General features: G+C 45.8%; 3 protein-coding genes across 3 annotated transcripts in view; 2 read left to right on the top strand and 1 right to left on the bottom strand.

The window, feature by feature from the left end:
• Nucleotides 1-4,545, bottom strand: part of EIF3H (eukaryotic translation initiation factor 3 subunit H) — a 70,442-nt gene extending 65,897 nt beyond the window's left edge. The window contains exon 1 of the mRNA XM_083749309.1: nt 4,282-4,545. Coding sequence (XP_083605435.1) covers nt 4,282-4,530 — 249 coding nt within the window. The 5' untranslated portion in view covers nt 4,531-4,545. The remainder of the gene's footprint in view (nt 1-4,281) is intronic.
• The window catches only part of AARD (alanine and arginine rich domain containing protein), a 571,840-nt gene that overhangs the window by 518,102 nt on the left and 40,591 nt on the right, over nt 1-13,147 (top strand). The window lies entirely within an intron of this gene.
• UTP23 (UTP23 small subunit processome component) lies at nt 5,459-10,894 on the top strand. Its single transcript, XM_083749433.1, has 3 exons — nt 5,459-5,677; nt 8,310-8,484; nt 10,373-10,894. The coding sequence occupies exons 1-3, from the start codon at nt 5,490-5,492 to the stop codon at nt 10,763-10,765; spliced, it is 756 nt and encodes a 251-aa protein (XP_083605559.1). The 5' UTR covers nt 5,459-5,489; the 3' UTR covers nt 10,766-10,894.

Below are 13,147 nucleotides of genomic sequence, written 5' to 3'. Positions count from 1 at the left end.
ATTTGATCCCAGAGGGACAGAAGGTTTTAGGGGATTTCGCTGTATCTTGCGTTTTGTTCAGTTGTTTGGCTATTTACCTTTCACCATTTTTGTTTACCTATCGTATTTCCTGACATTCTGGAGTTGATGTTTTATTACATTTTTTATTTGCCATTCTTGAATCTGCCATTCTTTGAAACAACAACAACATAAAAGGAAGTGGCAACAGCAGGCTAGAGTTAAAAATGATGTTCTTATGGTAGAAATCTTACCAGCCCCTGTGGTTTGCAGAAGGCTGTGCATTTGAAGCATTACAACCCTTCCTCAAACAAAACCAATCAGAGCAAAAGGTGTGCATTCAACGGGGTGAGCTAAACGGAAACAGACTGAGAAATGAAGCTGAGAAACAAAATTCCATTCCTGCCCCTTCCCCCCAAAGTCTATAAAAAAGAAGAGTAAGATGTCTCAAAGTGTCCAAGAAAACCTCCCCAAGGCTAGTAGTATTTGGGACTCTCAAACATTTTTATCTAACGCTTCCTCCAAGCAACTCAGGGATGGGATTTACTGTCTTTCCCCCAGCCCACTTTATCTTCACAACAACCCTGAGAGGTAGGTGAGGCTATAAGATAGTGACCAGTTCAGGTTCACCCAGTGGGCTTTAGGGCTACAGGGATTCTAATTTAGGCCTCCCTGGTCCATAGTTACTCTCTAACTGCTACACTGAATCTGCTTTCTTGTTGTCTAAACCGAAATAAATGAATTAAGCTTGAGAATGGCTGTCCTCACTCTCATCTCAGGCTCAGGAAACTGAAAGAGAAGCAAGCACAACACTGGCACTATCTACTAACACTGAGGAAAAACTATTGGTAGAACCCAAGAGGATATGAAAAATCAAACAATTCAACATCTGAATGCCTATACACAAAAAGGCAGCTTTTGAGAAGCAAGGATTGGCCAAACTGACCTCCAAGTATGTCGCTAAACCTAGGAAGAAGCTACAGTCTGCACAACTGTTCGTCTTGTAATGATTGGGAAGGCCAATAGTGGCAAAAGGCAAGAGAGCCTCTGAAATTCCTAGACAGTAGCAGGATGTCCCAAGGTCTGCATGTGTCCAGCAGTGCATCCCAACAAAAAGCCAGTGTTGATTAGAATATTAGACCCTGGGAGACCAGGGTTCAAATTTCCATTCATCTATGAAGCTCCCCGGGTGTTCTTGGGGAAGTCACAATGTCTCAGGGTTGTTGGTTGTTGGTTTGTGGGTAAAATGAGGTGTGGAGAGAACTGTGTACTGCTCCTTTGAGGAAAAGGTGAGATATAAATGTAAAAATAAATAAGAATAAATCAAACTTTGGATCTCCTTGCCAAAAGTATTAACCACCACAGATTAACATTTACAAAGAGCCACTTAGAAGCAGCTATAACAGGTCAGTGTATCTTTCCATCCAATGACAAGGACCTGCCCCACTATAATAGCAGTGGGCATTTCACGGCACAATCCTATGTCTACTCAAAAGCAATCCCACAAAGATCAATGTGACTTATTCTCAGGTAAACGGGCACAGCACTGCAGCCCAAACTTTACTGATATCTGGATAATTAAGCATGGGCTTGCTAACTTGCTAGCAACACATTAGAATAATCTATTCTGGTTTTACACTTGTAAGTTGCTCCGAGCTCATTTTTACACCCAAGACTGACTGAGACTGATATACACATTCAAAATTGTGTGCTTATTTTTGTCTGCACAATTAATTCCTCCTCTGTTAGACACAGGAAGACCAAGAGCAATGCTGGTAACTAAAAATGCCCATGGGCCACTGGCAATCATGCCCAATCCTCCATTCACATTGTGGCTTCTGAAGTCACCAGGCCCACACACTTACCCATCTTTGTAGTCTGAGTAAAATGCTAAATTTGGCACCTGATCCTAATGTCTGCATTTGTGGTGGGGCCACTGCAAAAAACCAACAGCAATATAACTAAGAGCTGATCAACTAATAGTTCAATCCTATACAGTCATACCTTGGCTCCCGAACGGCTTGGGAGTCGAATGTTCTGGCTCCCAAACAATCAAAAACTGAAAGTGAGTGTTCTGGTTTTCAAACACTTTTCAGAAGCTGAACATCCCGCACGGCTTCCGCTGTTTTTCGGCACGCCTGCGCAATCAGAAACCAACCGGAAGCAGCGCTTTGGTTTCCGAACGGATTCCATTTGACTTCCGAGGTACGACTGTACATATCTACACAGAAGAAAGCTCCATAGAGTTCAATGGGGGATACTTCCTGATAGGCTTATACAGGGTTGCATTGAAAGCTGTTAAAACGTAATTACATTGTGGAAACTGCAGCACTTACCAACTCTAAAAGTTCCATGAGCTCATTGTGATGAAATGAGTTTTTACTATACTATTCCCAGAGAATACAGAAAGCAATACAGGGAAAGACTTCATGCTAAATACTGCAAAACATAGCACCTGTGCCTCTTGTAGACCTTTCTGCTGTATCTTTGTAGCATTTGGGTGATAGTGGCACCTGCCCTCCCAGCAAATGTCAAAGCAATATTTTACTTTTAAAAGACAACTGAAGGCGGCCCTGTTTAGGGAGGTTTTTAATGTCTGATGCTGTATTGTTTTTAATATTTGGTTGGAAGCCGCCCAGAGTGGCTGGGGAAACCCAGCCAGATGGGTGAGGTATAAATAATAATAATAAATTATTATTATTATGCTGTTTGAGCATTCCTTGAGATATAACATACATATGGTTACTTACACAAAATGCCTACCTGAACTTGCAACTCACAGCATTTGCAGTACCTGACACAATGCATTTGATAATCAAATTGGCAGCTATATGCATAATGCTGTCTATCACAATTCTAAGGAATCTGTGATATAGAGATAGAGATAGAGGTGTTTCTGCTTTGTATGCAGCAGGTCCCAGGTTCAATCTGGCATCTCCAGGGATGGGAGACGCTCATGCCTGAAACACTGCCAGTCAGTGTAAACAAAACAGAGCAAGCTGAACCAATGATATGACTCATATAAGGCAGTTTCCTATGTACCTCTAACTCCAGGCAGCCCGACTTTACATACCAAGTGGGCCGCAAGAGTACTTCAACATGGAGCCCACGGGCCACACACTGCTTTGTCGCAGAAGGGGAAGGGAGAGAGGCCAAAAAATGACACCCCAGTCCTTGCACCGCCTTCCCAAAGTTAGGTAAGTGTGAAGCTGGGCTTTGGGAAAGAGGCATGCGGCTCTGTCAGGGTCCTAGAGCTCTTCCACCTCTGAGATAGCCCTAACTGGGTTTTGGGAAGGAGGCGGGAAGCCCTCTAGGATCTTGTCAGAGCCCTCACACCTCCTTCCCAGAGCCCAGCACCTCCACACCCAGCTTTGTGAAAGCTGTGCAGTTGGAAGGGAGAGGAGGGGGGCGTAAAATGTCGCCGAGGGTCACTCAAAAAGATCTCAGGTCCGCATGCAGCCCTCGGGCTGCGCGTCAAACCGCACTGCTCTAACTGAACTGAGATTGCATATTTAATAATACCTAGACTGCATCTTCGCAGTTTTATCCAACCTATCAGACACCTGTACATCAGCCTGGCCAATATGATTTCAGTAAAGTGATTAAACTGACTTATAAGAGGTAAGCACTCTTTGTTTCTGTGCCGGTCACAGGGAAAGAGAACCACCCTCTTCTGCCGCAAGCAGAGAAATAGAGGCTATTATTACCAAGTTATAGGAATGCAGGTCGTCTTTGTCAATTCCAGCTCAGAGTCTAGCAATTCTTGGCTCTTCTTTCCATTCCGTCTGGTCATTGCAATACAGTGGTACCTTGGGTTAAGTACTTAATTTGTTCCGGAGGTCCGTTCTTAACCTGAAACTGTTCTTAACCTGAAGCACCACTTTAGCTAATGGGGCCTCCTGCTGCTGCTGCGCTGCCAGAGCATGATTTCTGTTCTCATCCTGAAGCAAAGTTCTTAACCTGAAGGTCTATTTCTGGGTTAGCGGAGTCTGTAACCTGAAGCGTATGTAACCTAAAGCGTATATAACTGTAATTCTGAAACCAAGGCCGGTGCCAGAGCTTGTCTCCCCCCGTCTTCCCTCCCCCCCCCCATCTTTTTCCTTTTATGTCATGTATTATTTCAGATTATAAACCTGGGGGCTGGGACTGTCTGATCACTGACATTTGTAAACCATTCTGGGTTCGGCTAGATGACCCTCGGGGTCCCTCCCGACCCTGTGAAGAACACGCGGCAGCGCGCCCAGCGGCTCAGGCGCCTCTCCCGGCTCCCCTTCCCTCGCTCACCACGCCGTCGATCTGCACTTGCTTGACCGCCGAGTCTCCCGGGGCCGCCTTCGCCTTGGCTTTGACGACAGCCGAGGAAGAAGCGCCGGCGCCGGGGGCGGGTGTCTCCTTGCGCGACGCCATCTCTGGAAGAGGAAAACGAGAGAGGGAGAAGGCACACCGGCCGGAAGAGGAAGAGAGCGAGCGGAACCGGAAGCGGATCCCTCTCAGAACACCTTCCGGGCGGAAACCGGAGTACTTCCGAAACATGGTTCCGCTTTCATATAGTTCCTATAAGACTCTTTTATGTTTGCGTTTTGCTTCTCCTCTGCGCCGATGCAGTTTTGCCCGACGGGAGCTCGATCCTGGATAGCTGCCATTAACCCACCAGGAAATATAACCCGCCTAGTAAAACTATGGAGTGGTGGGTGTAATACTTTATGGGCTGTATTTATTCCTTCTTCCTCCGATGAGCTCGAGGTGGCGCACGTGGTTCTCCCCCCCATCTCATTTAACCCCCCCCTTACAACAACCCTGTGGGGTAAGCTTAGCTGAGAGAAATAAGGCAATAAGCAGCTATCTTATTTTTAAAAGTCATCTGAAGGCAGCCCTGATTAGGGAAGTCATCTGAAGGCAGCCCTGATTTTTAAGATTTAATGCTGTATTGTTTTTAACACTCGATTGGGAGCCGCCCAGAGTGGCTGTGGAAACTCACCCAGATGGGCGGGGTATAAATAATAAATTATTGAAATTATTATTATTATTATCGTCCAGAGCCCAAACGAGAGCTTCATGGCCGAGCGGCCTCCCCCAGAGCCCCAGCCCGATCCTCTCAACCACTACATCTAGCCCTGATCTTTTTTATCCGTGTATTATTCCTCCACGGCAGGGGTTGGACTAGATGACCCTCAGGGGTCCCTTGTGGGTTCTATTATAACCGCATTTTCTCATCCTGCGTTCTCGCTCGCAGCAATAACGCCAGTAACTCAACAAAAAGAAAGCATCTGGGGCGAAGAGCCAGAGCGCGATCGCTCCTGGACGCGTTACACATCCCTAAACACGTGTTTTCCCCGACGGCTGCTCCACTGCGCGTGCGTCAACTTTCGTTACGGTTGATGCTTTAAAAAAATAATAATAATCCGGCGTGGACTTCCGGCAGAAGTACTAGTGGGGCCCGCCTAGTATTGCGCCCGCCTTTCCATCTCTATGGTCCTACTCCAGCCGCCGCTATGAAGATCAAGCGGCAGAAGCACGCCAAGAAGAACGTGGGCTTCTACAAGCACAACTTTGGCTTCCGCGAGCCCTTCCAGGTGCTCCTGGACGGCACCTTCTGCCAGGCCGCGCTGCGCAACAAGATCCAGATCCGAGAGCAGCTGCCGGGATACCTGGCCGGGGCCACGCAGCTCTGCACCACGCGGTGAGCGCGGGTCGAATGGGACGGGGAGGCGCGTGGCGTCGCAAGCAGAAGGGGGGCCCGGGTTCGAGCCCCAGGGGGGGCATTCCCCCCAGCCCGAAATCCCGGAGAGCTACTGTGTTAGACCAGCCGGGATTCCTCCTGGACCACAACTCCCACTGGCCCTGCCAGGTGTAGGGATGGTGGGAGTTGTAGTCATAGAATCATGGAGTTGGGTACCCACGTCTCATCCATACCCGTGGTTCCCCAACGTGGGGCAATTTGATTTTGTTGTTGTTTAGTCGTGTCCGACTCTTCGTGACCCCCTGGACCAGAGCACGCCAGCCACTCCTGACTTCCACTGCCTCCCGCAGTTTGGTCAAACTCATGCTGGGAGCTTCAAGAACACTGTCCAACCATCTCGTCCTCTGTCGTCCCCTTCTCCTTGTGCCCTCCATCTTTCCCAACATCAGGGGCTTTCCCAGGGAGTCTTCTCTTCTCATGAGGTGGCCAAAGGATTGGAGCCTCAGCTTCAGGATCTGTCCTTCCAGTGAGCACTTAGGGCTGATTTCCTTAAGAATGGATAACTTTGATCTTCTTGTAGTCCATGGGACTCTCAAGAGTCTTTTAAATTTGATGGGGGGGGGCAATTCGAGAATGCGTTAGACCAAGTTAATGATCTTCTAGGCTTCCTCCACGTGAATAGGAGTTCACTTTTTGAATAATACAAATTATATGTCAGGGGTGGGGTGGGGAGGGCATCAGGACTTTAGAGATGCTGAGGTGGGGCATGGCCAAAATCAAGGTTGGGAACCACTAATCCAGACCAACCCCCTGCAGTGCAGGATATCCAGGAAAACCTGTGGCTGCACATTTCGGTTTGCCTGTTCAGGGATGGGGCTGAACCACGGCCACTGCTCTCTGGAGTGTACATCTGCCAGGAAAGCTTTAGAACAGCAACTTTGAAGAAGGCTCCCCCCCAAAAGCTCACAATCCAAAGGGTAGATCACTTCCAGTTTTTTTTATATAGTGTGAGTAGATCAGTCTCTTGGGAGTTGGACATGCCTGCCATAAAGCAAGACTCCCATTGTGAATCAGGTGGGGAAGAGAATCAAGAGGATGGCTGCCAGCCAAGTGCATAAACGAATGTGCAGGGTGCATGACCTTAAAATGCCCCAAATAAATAAAGACCAACCATGGGGGTCCCAAGCTTGAGAAAGGCAGGTGTAGCAGTGCTGAGCCAGATGGGCTGTGTACAAAGCAGCTTCCCATGTAGAATCATAGAATCATAGAGTTGGAAGAGACCACAAGGGCCATCGAGTCCAACCCCCTGCCAAGCAGGAAACACCATCAGAGCACTCCTGACATATGGTTGTCAAGCCTCTGCTTAAAGACCTCCAAAGAAGGAGACTCCACCACACTCCTTGGCAGCAAATTCCACTGTCGAACAGCTCTTACTGTCAGGAAGTTCTTCCTAATGTTTAAGTGAAATCTTTTTTCTTGTAGTTTGGAACCATTGCTCCGTGTCGGCTTCTCTGGAGCAGCAGAAAACAACCTTTCTCCCTCCTCTATGTGACCTCCTTTTATATATTTGAACATGGCTATCATATCACCCCTTAACCTCCTCTTCTCCAGGCTAAACATGCCCAGCTCCCTTAGCCGTTCCTCATAAGGCATCATTTCCGGGCCTTTGACCATTTTGGTTGCCCTCCTCTGGACACGTTCCAACTTTGGGTGGCTGTCAGTTATTCAGTGGGCAGTGCGGTGGGAGGCAGTTGGCTGCTTGGTCCTCATAAAGGTGAAGGAGCTACCAGTATGAGCAAGATGGGTCAAAGAGGCATTTAGGGCATTTAGTGTGAAAGGACTGCCATTTGGAGATGCAAACTCATATGCATAGATGCAAATGTAGAAGTAATTTGAATTCAAATGCATCATGCCATAGAAAACTAGACTAGGTGACTTTGTAGGTAGACACAAAATTCATAAGCAGTTGGTATCTTTTAAATAGAAAATACAGTAAATATCACTAAAGGGGGGAAGACTATGACGAGGTGGTCTGTGGCTGCCAAGTCTGCTGTACAGGTGTTGCTACAGGCCGATAGAAAACCTCAGGGCTCCTCCTTCTCCTCATTGTTCATTAGTTTTAAACCACACTTGTGCCTGAAAGCCCCTTCAGCTAGAGGATTGTCCTCTGTAAAGCCAGGTCACCCTATAGAGAGACCCTATGTATATCCTTTGTGCTCAGTTAAATCCCCAACTGAGCTGCAAACCTTGGTTGACTTCAAATCCCTCTCATTCCTTCAGCTTACTTGACCTCACAGGATGGTGTGAGGGTAAAATGGGGCCCGTAGTAGACCATGTATATTAATATCTTTGGCTCCTTTGATAAAGGCCTGCAGTTCCTGGCTTTGCAAACTCCATATTCATGCTTGTCTCTAAGGCAGCGCTTAGCAGGCATCCTGCCAGCATGAAAATTTCTGCTTGGCAGTGGCAATTGCCCCCTCCTCCCCCCACATGCCATCAAGTCTGTTCTGGGGTTCCCCCAATCTTTGGGCATGGGGTAGACTTGGATGCAAAACATAATGGGGACTTTTGTCCAGTGTTTGAAATGTCTTTGTTGAACAAGAATCTCTGCTGTTATCTTTTCTTCTTCTAGATGTGTTCTGAAAGAGTTGGAATCCTTAGGGAAGGAGCTATATGGGGCAAAACTAATTGCACAGAGATTTCAAGTTCGCAATTGTTCTCACTTCAAAAATCCAGTGAGCGGCTCAGCCTGCCTCTTGTCCATGATTGAGGATGGGAATCCACACCATTACTTCATTGCTACGCAGGTAACGTTCTTCCACTTAAGCTCATGCGAACAAAACGCCTCATTTCCTTCATATTTTGGAATCTTTCCAGTTGTTAATGAGTTTTGAGAATTACATCCATACTTTCTCCTTTGGCGCTGTGGTGGGAAAACTTCGGCTTATGCAAATTTGAATGGCACCTACACGTTTCCAGCAGTACAAGAGAGTGTTCAAAACACTGCCTACAGCCTTGTTTTAAAACAAGTTTACTTGGAAATGAGCCTTCTTGCACTTGAGAGGGCTTGCATATGCCTTGGGTTGCAAGCTCTCCTGCAGCATAGGATTAGAGTTGCAGAGGGAGGGCATTTGTAGATAACAGTTTTATTTCACAAAGAAAGGAATGAAGATACTTGGCAGCTTGTTTGCACGCTGTAATTAATGTCTTAGTTGCTAGATCAGAAGGCAAGGCACGTCTAAACATCAGCTAAAGTTCTAAGCTTCGAGTGCATCTGAGAAAGGCAAGTCTGCATAGAACCGGAACGAAGAAGTATCTATGCCCAGCTCTGTTTACAGAATAAGTAGCAGGGATGCGGGTGGTGCTGTGGTCTAAACCACTGAGCCTCTTGGGCTTGCTGATCAGGTCAGCAGTTTGAATCCCCATGACGGAGCTCCCGTTGCTCTGTCCCAGCTCCTGCCAACCAAGCAGTTTGAAAGCACACCAGTGCAAGTAGATAAATAGGTACCTCTGCGGCGAGAAGGTAAACAGCATTTCCATGCGCTCTGGTTTCCGGCACAGTGTTCCGTTGTGCCAGAAGTGGTTTAGTCATGCTGGCCTCATGACCCGGAAAGCTGTCTGTGGACAAATGCCTGCTTCCTTGACCTGAAAGTGAGATGAGCACCACCATCGCATAGTCGCATTTGACTGGACTTAACCGTCCAGGGGTCCTTTACCTTTACCTTTTACAGAATAAGTGACTGTCTCACAATATGTCTTGCCACTTCTGTCTTGCCCCAGAAGGTGGCTCAGAAAAGTGAACTGCAAAAACGCTTGAGTGTTCTTTAATAGCGTTTATTTATGATGTTTGGGTTCTATTTTATAGCTCCAAAAAGCTTTCATAGTACTTCAGAATAAAAGTCACATGGAAAGCTCTTTGCCTACGTTATCTCAGAAAGCACTTACTTCATCCCATGGTATGGAACCCAATTTACCACACAAGGTCATTTCCCCCAAACCATTAGATGTGGGACAGTTAAAGCCATGCGTACAGAGGAACAACTGGGAGCATATGCTCTTGATAATTCCTTGGCAAAGAGAGCTTGCTCTAAGAGCCAATCAGCTGGTCGGTAATGACAGGAAGCCTAGCAGTTTGAACTCCATTTGCAGGTGGTTTGTATTCAAACAACTTACCAATTGTGACTTCATAGGTCCTAACTTTTTGCCTCAACCAGCTGTTTGGTACAGAAAGCCTCTCCTGTGGTCCACAGCACAAAAGGGATATAATCTTGCTCAAGAAATTATAGTCTGTTTGCTGGATGAAATGAAGAAAATAGGGATTTGCGTCGTTATTATGTATACAAATTTATATACCACTTGACTATTTTATTTTATTTTAAAATACATTAAAGAATCCTTAAGAATACTTGGCATTTATGCCTTTAGCCTTCAATAACTTTTCCATATAGTAATTGACCACATTGCAGATTTTACATTTTTATAGAATATTATACTAGTTTACCATTATAGCCTTAAGCAGCTTGAGCAAAAGTTGGTAAAGCAAGCAAGAGGGACAAGAAAATTGGGTGTTTCCTGCCACTTTGACAGTGTTCTTTTCCAGGGTGAGCAATCTGCTTGATTTTCACTGCCTTGAGCTTTCGTTTGTAAAGAGTGCATATAGACTTACTGTTTGTGTCCTCCACCCCCATTCGATAGGACCAGGATCTGGCAACGAAAGTAAAGAAAAAGGCTGGAGTTCCCCTGCTCTTCATAATTCAGAACACAATGGTTCTTGACAAACCTTCCATGAAATCTTTGGCTTCGGCACAAGCAGCACAGACTAACCGACTTATTCCAGAGCACCAGAAACTAAGGATTGAACTTCTCAAAGAGGAGCAGGGTCTGGCAAAGACCTCGGAGCCGAGAAAAAGGAAACGAAAAAGGGCCAGTGGCCCTAATCCTCTCAGCTGCCTGAAGAAGAAGAAAAAGGCACAAGAGACCTTGCAGCCTTCAGCAGCTAAGAAAAAGGGGAATAGGAAACGCAAGAAAAGGAAACTGGAAACAGGAGGAGAGACTGTGCCGTCAGGGTCGCAGAATGTGGAAGCATGAAATCATCCCAGAAAATGGGTGGGCTTGTCTGTTCCATGAACTTTGGGTAAAGCCAAGGTCTATGACTAAAGCAGTGTGATAATCCTTGCATTTAATCATTATTTTATTAAAGGTCTTGTTTTCAAGGTCTTGGAGTATTTGGGTGCTAGGTCAAAGTGAAACACACACACACACACACACACACTTTTGATATCATTTTAAATTGTTAAATTGGGTCTTAAAACTGCACAAGAACAGCCCACATAGCTAGCTTATCTGGTTATTGATATCCTTAAGTGGGGAGGATGGCAAACTGATAATCATGCCCGAAGCACAGCCTGTTTGTGTCATGCAGGGGAGCACATGAAACATACCAGTTACCTCTTGGTAGAGCATTTCACAAATCAATCTTGCCTTCTAACCAGGCTTTCTTTCCTGAAGTCCTGCTCACACTATCCCAGATACATGGAAGCTAACTGCCGTTAGTTGTTGGGGAATTCAAAAATGTTCTAGTACAAAACCAGATTCAAGAGAGTGTTTTCAAAAGTGGTTAGGAGAGTAAAACCCACATTTCACTTCTATAATGTCTTCGTTTAAAGTAGAAGCCCTTTGAAGCATTCCATTTATTTCTGCCACTGAAGATTAATTTTCAGTGCATTATCAAATGTAACCCCAAGGAGTTAAAACGTAATCCCATTCCATATCCAGTTTGTTTAATTGCAAGATCTGAAATGGATAAGACCTTTTGCTGGAAATCCTTTATCTTTCCCTATTAGCTGGCTCCAATTCAGTCAGGTTCCTGCCCACTGGGGACTGAGCAATTTCCCCGAAAGACCTATTTGTAGTGCGGGATGACAAATCCTGGAGCCATATGATAATCTTTAGAAAATTCTATACATATCACTTGGACTCTCAGCCAAAAAAGAAAAGGAGAGGTGTGTGATTAATGGGCTGTCCGTGGTCTGGACATGATCCATAGTATTAATTACTGCAGAAGGTTGAAAAAGGCAAATACTGAAATGATTACAAGGGTACAGTAAATACTGAGAGAATGAGAAGTTTGGAGCAGGTAGATTTTAGGTTGGAGTGGGGAGTTGATTATGGATCAGGACTGCTTCAGTTAAAACTAGTAGCCATCCTAATTCATGGTCAGCAACTAGAGGACACTCTTACACATATTTAAAAGAAAGCCCTATTGAGTTAAAATGGGCTTGTGCCCTGGTAAATAGATTGCAGAATTGCAGTCTTAGCTGCTTAAAAACTGTATATACTGCCTGTCGTTATGATGAGTCTTGGTAGATCTATCCAGGAGGAAGACTCTTCCAAATTCTAAGCACAAAGGGTCCTATCTTCCATAACCACCTTCCATACTTCTGTTGGCATGTGTAGCCCGAGCAGTCTCCAGAAAGGATCGCAATACTTGCCCCAGTTGGTATGGGTGGAAGCAATCCTTGCTTGTAACATTACACCTGTGGGAGGCATAGCTGTCAACGTTTCCCTTTTTTTAAGGGAAATTCCCTTATTCCAAATAGGATTCCTCGCAAGAAAAGGGAAAAGTTGACAGCTATGGTGGGAGGGAGAAAACATTCTTAGAATCACAGAATAGAATCATAGAATCATAGAGTTGGAAGAGACCACAAGGGCCATCAAGTCCAACCCCCTGCCAAGCAGGAAACACCATCAGAGCACTCCTGACATATGGCTGTCAAGCCTCTGCTTAAAGACCTCCAAAGAAGGAGACTCCACCACACTCCTTGGCAGCAAATTCCACTGTCAGGAAGTTCTTCCTAATGCTTAGGTGGAATTTTCTTTCTTGTAGTTTGGATCCATTGCTCCGTGTCCGCTTCTCTGGAGCAGCAGAAAACAACCTTTCTCCCTCCTCTATGTGACATTCTTTTATATATTTGAACATGGCTCACCCCTTAACCTCCTCTTCTCCAGGCTAAACATTCCCAGCTCCCTTAACCGTTCCTCATAAGGCATCGTTTCCAGGCCTTTGACTGTTTTGGTTGCCCTCCTCTGGACACGTTCCAGTTTGTCAGTGTCCTTCTTGAACTGTGGTGCCCAGAACTAGACACAGTACTCCAGGTGAGGTCTGACCAGAGCAGAATACAGTGGCACTATTACTTCCCTTGATCTAGATGCTATACTCCTATTGATTGCATTGGCTTTTTTAGCTGGCGCGTCACACTGTTGGCTCATGTCACGTTTGTGGTCAACCAAGACTCCTAGATCCTTTTCACATGTACTGCTCTCAAGCCAGGCCCTGCTGATATAAGTTCACACTCGAAACTAGTTCTGTTGTGAACCTTCCTGGGACCTTTGGATGAAGGGCAGTATACCCATTTAATCAATAATGATAATATGTCACTTATTTCTCTAATCTTTGTAGCTGTGCAAGTG

Source organism: Podarcis gaigeae, assembly GCF_964106915.1.
Source record: "Podarcis gaigeae genome assembly, chromosome: 7".
Classification (NCBI taxonomy): domain Eukaryota; kingdom Metazoa; phylum Chordata; class Lepidosauria; order Squamata; family Lacertidae; genus Podarcis; species Podarcis gaigeae.
The sequence above is the reverse complement of the archived record's forward strand: the minus strand, read 5'-3'. Positions and strand labels throughout refer to the sequence as shown.